Source organism: Emydura macquarii, unplaced genomic scaffold, assembly GCF_026122565.2.
Source record: "Emydura macquarii macquarii isolate MOO-44397 ecotype Brisbane River unplaced genomic scaffold, CSIRO-AGI_Emac_v2 contig_1146, whole genome shotgun sequence".
Lineage (NCBI taxonomy): Eukaryota > Metazoa > Chordata > Testudines > Chelidae > Emydura > Emydura macquarii.
In genome coordinates this window covers 5,075,779-5,080,177 of record NW_027131283.1, presented here as the reverse complement: position 1 = coordinate 5,080,177, position 4,399 = coordinate 5,075,779, and the positions used below count along the sequence as shown (strand labels likewise).

Below are 4,399 nucleotides of genomic sequence, written 5' to 3'. Positions count from 1 at the left end.
CGCTTTCGGAACCTGCCATGATGCCGGCTCGCTATTGGCTGAGGTGGGGGAGGGTGGGCGTGGCCCGGCGGAGAGTGCGTGACCCTCCCGGGGGGAGGAGGAGGACTGATGAGCCGCAGGACGGGGCTTAGCTCAGGCTGGGCAGGGACGCGCTGAACGTAGAGGGGGGCACGCGGGAGCACGAGGCCAAGCGCCTTACCCGGGGCCGGGGCCGGGAGAGCGAAGCGGGGCTGCCTCATCCCCGGAGGTTCTGGGTCTTGTGGGTGGAGGCTGCGTTGGCGGGGGAGGGGTCCTGGGGCGCTGAGATTTGGCCGGTTATTGTAACGGGTTTGGGGGGAGTCTTCCCCGCCCTCCCGCCTTTTTCTCCCTCACCGGCTTCGTGGGGAAAAGCCAGTTCGTTTAGTCCCCCTCGTTCCCGCCCCAGCAGTGGTGAGCCTGGCGGTTAAAGTTGAATCTAGGCAGCTCCCCCCATATGTTTGTAAAAGAAGAGCTAGAGTAGCAGGAAAAGATTTTAAAACCCTGAAGTTGGTAAATATACATGGATTTAATTTGCTAAACAGCTATCGCTGTGGGGGTGGGAAGCCTGGATGCGGCCAGCATGTAATAAATTTACCGACCTAGTGTAGTAGCCAGAGTCAGGTTAAAGTTCCCACTTTACGCGTTGGCAATAATGCTTTTAAAAATGCATTTGGTTAGTGGCAGAGCATACAGTGGCCTGCTTGGCAGGCAGGGTTCTGTTGCAACTTGCCTTAGAAGAGGCAACAGTCTAATCAAGCCCCCTCTGTGTAGAAATGTCAGCCTCTCCTCTCAGAGATGTACAATCATGTCGTCATGGATAATAGATAAATATGGGCGAAATGATGTGCTACGATTTACAAAGAACATGACGTTCCCTATATTACAATTTCCGAATGAAGTTGTTATTAAAGTCCATGCTGCAAGTTTAAACCCTATAGATGTTAACATGAGAAGTAAGTGGTAATTCATTGTAAGTAGGAATTACTATATTTTTATGTATTTTAGTATTGATTAAATTCTTAACATCATAACATGGTTCATACTGTAAATATAATTTTAGCATATCTGTATTATTCTTATTAAATTGTTATTGTAAATCATATGCCAAAATGTGCCTGGGTCTCTAGTATAGAGGTGTCAATGTTACTTCCTTTGGCGGGCCAGATTTGAATTAAATGTACTTTAAGTGGGCCATACATACCCTAAATTGAATTAAATTAAATTAAAATTGTATTATATTGTACTATATTACTGTATTATAATAAAGTTTGACAAATTTCATTATATATAATCAAACCTAATTTGCTGCTTGGCATTTCTGCCAAGAATGAGCAATAACACAACTCTTCTGAAGAAAAGAAATGAAAATAGGAATTTGAAGAACCGTTAAACTGAACATTTGTTTACAGTACGTGTGAGGTCACTCGTTTTACTAGGGAAATCAGGAAGCAGGTCCTATTTTTCAGGATCTATAGGAATATAATTGACCAATTAAAACAAGTTATTTGTTCCTTTTTTGGAATTTCAAAGATTTCTCTTTTTCTCTCCCCCTACCTGTATCAACTTTACCTTCCCCTCTGGGATTGGTTTTTTTTTTAATCTTGTGAAGGCGTCAAACAGATCTCTAGAACAGTGAGTAAAATGTTAAACAGGTTTAAATATCTAGCAACCGCTTACCGAGTGCTGTGCCTCGTGCACACAGCGCTCCACGCACTGTGGCCAGAGTACACAGATCCTGTGGCAGCACGCTGCCGCCACGAGATCTCGCGGCGTCGTACCCTCTGGCGGCAGCATGCGCTGCTGCCGGAGAGTACAACGCCGTGAGATGGTCGCGGCAGCGCACGCTGCCACCAGGGGCTGGATGTTTGACACCCCTGCTCTAGTAGTTTTCAAACAGGGAAGTTTGGAAAAAGACTCCATGATTATTGTGGGAAGATGCTCTTTTGGAACTTTTTTCTGTTAAAGTGTCTGTTATATATATTTTAGACTTGTTCTGCATATACCAAAGCAAACTAGGCTGGGTTTTAGCCCGAGTAATAAAACCAGCTTGTTGCTGCCCTTCATAGACTTAAAACTCATGATCAGAGTGGGAATCAACTTGCAACCTTTAGTTTGGATCCTATTGTGCAAAGTCCCAGTCCTGCACAGTGCTGAGTTCCTCTGCTGAGCTTCCTCAACTCCCATGACATTTGGCTTAGAGAACTAATTCCCAAAATTGTTTGTTTCTCGTCTTTGTCCTCTCTTCCTGGTGCCTAGGTGCTTCAGTAGCTACTTTATTAGACCAACTTCTGTTGCTGGGAGAGACAAGCTTTCGACCTTACTCAGCGCTCTTCTTCAGGTCTACTGTCAACTGAATTCAAGGTTTTGGCCAATCAATACATTTAATTGATTGATCACTGATATTTGACATTTTTCTAGTCAGACAGTTGTTCTCAATAGCAAGCTCAGAAATATCAACAAAAACTTAAAATAACAGAAAACCTTACATTTCAAATACATTTCACAGTTTATTCACAAGATGTGATCTTGCATTTCAAATTTGGTATTGGTCTTTGAGGGAAACTGAAGGAATTTTCTATTTTTTTTTTTAAACAACTGAGCTTAAAATTTCAGTTTTAAAACAACTACTTGCAATGTAATACTTTTCAAAGGCCCCAATTCTGCAGTGAGCTCTATGTTAGCAGACTCCTAAGTCTACACAGAATTCTGGATCAATCAGGGACCTGCCGGCAAGAAGCTCCTTGTGAGACCTTAATTTGTATTTTGCGGGCAAAACTACTCAAAACATTGCAATCTGTTTATTATATGATTGTGGGTCCAGTCATGCAACACATACTCATCTGAGGAGCCCCATTGAAGCCAATGGGATCATTTGTATGATTAATGATTGCGAAATTGGCCCTGTCAACTTTCATGTATAAAAAAATCAATTAGGCATCTTTTGAGATACAAAGACTTTTAATAGTTCCAGAGGGGTAGCCGTGTTAGTCTGTATACAGCAAAAACAACGAGAGTTCTGTGGCACTTTAAAGACTAACAAATTTAATACTTGTAGGCATAAGCTTTCGAGAGACTTCAGCTCTCTCTTTGGTATGTAAGACTTACAAAGCATCATATTTTCATTCTGCAATAATGTTTTGTGTTTATGCATGTTCCTTTATTATGATAATGCATAATTAAGATGGCAAGCATTATTGCTCATTTTTCTATGACTGATGATTTTTAAGATAATGGGACAGCTTATGCAGACTACTTCTATATCTTTGGTAGGCCCTGCACATCTGAGCAACTGTTTAATGAATAAAAAACTGGTTAATCCAGACAGGATTTTACTGTTGTTGGAGCGTGATCATGAGTGGTGCAGACCATTCATATTTACTTAATAGGAGTTAGAGTTGCTCAGTACCTCTCAGCATATGGCCATTAGTGATTTCCAAGATCATGTTTACATAGGTGCTGATGTAATACTTCCCTGCTTGGGGAAAGAAGATGACGCATTTTGCAATTCTTTTGCATCATTAGCTATAGAGTATCATTGTAAGATGGAACATGTTATCAGGTGAAGTTCTCAGAGAGAAGACTAAAGTGCTGTGTGTTGTTTTCACATATGAAACGATTAACTTTTTATCATGAAATAACAAACTGCTGGCAGTGGGATGTCTGATATGGTCATGTAATAAAAGCTAAATGATTTTATGATACTTAATATTTAGATATAGATAGTGAGCATTAAATGGAACTAAAGAAGAAATATGACACTTAGTTGTATAAACTTTAAAAAAAACCCATAAAATAATACTGTTCTGCTTGCTTATAGATCTTTAGAGATGAGAACATTTTCAGAACTGTAAAAACCAAATTTCAGGGATGTAAAGTTGCATTATGCATAGATTATACACCTTACTCACTGGTCTGATTTATTCAGTTATATGTATAAAAAAATCATTGATGTTTCCTACTCTGTTAACCCATGTTTTGTAGATGGTTATGGAAAAGCTGCTTTAAATATGAAACGTGATCCACTGAATTTGAAAAGTAGAGGGAGTGAATTTCCTGTAACACTTGGTCGAGATGTATCTGGTGTAATTATGGAATGTGGGCTAGATGTGGCCTATTTCAAACCTGGAGATGAGGTGATGTAATTAGTCTCGTTTTTCTAACTTTTATGTATGTTGAAAATGTAATATGAAGTCAATTATTTTTTCCTTTTCTTTGCAAATAACCAATTTTTTCTTGCTCACCTGCAGCCTACATGAGAACTGGGTTGCAATAACTTTTTTTGAACTTTTATTTGTTTTTTCCTGAAAAATGTTCAACTTTTTCAAATTCTATTAATTTAGGACTAGTTACCCCATTCCTTTTTATTTAGGGTGCATTTGCA

The 4,399-nt window shown here is 39.9% G+C and overlaps 1 protein-coding gene across 2 annotated transcripts in view; it reads left to right on the top strand.

Moving 5' to 3' along the window:
- Window positions 1-128: 128 nt before the first annotated feature.
- The window catches only part of RTN4IP1 (reticulon 4 interacting protein 1), a 34,379-nt gene continuing 30,108 nt past the window's right edge, over window positions 129-4,399 (top strand). The window contains exons 1-2 of one of the 2 annotated variants that reach the window (XR_010919420.1): window positions 129-971; window positions 4,000-4,151. Coding sequence is in view for 1 of the 2 variants with exons in the window: in XM_067546546.1 (XP_067402647.1) it covers window positions 671-971; window positions 4,000-4,151 (453 nt within the window). In the remaining variant the exon portion in view is untranslated. The remainder of the gene's footprint in view (window positions 972-3,999; window positions 4,152-4,399) is intronic. The other variant, XM_067546546.1, reaches the window with a different exon arrangement.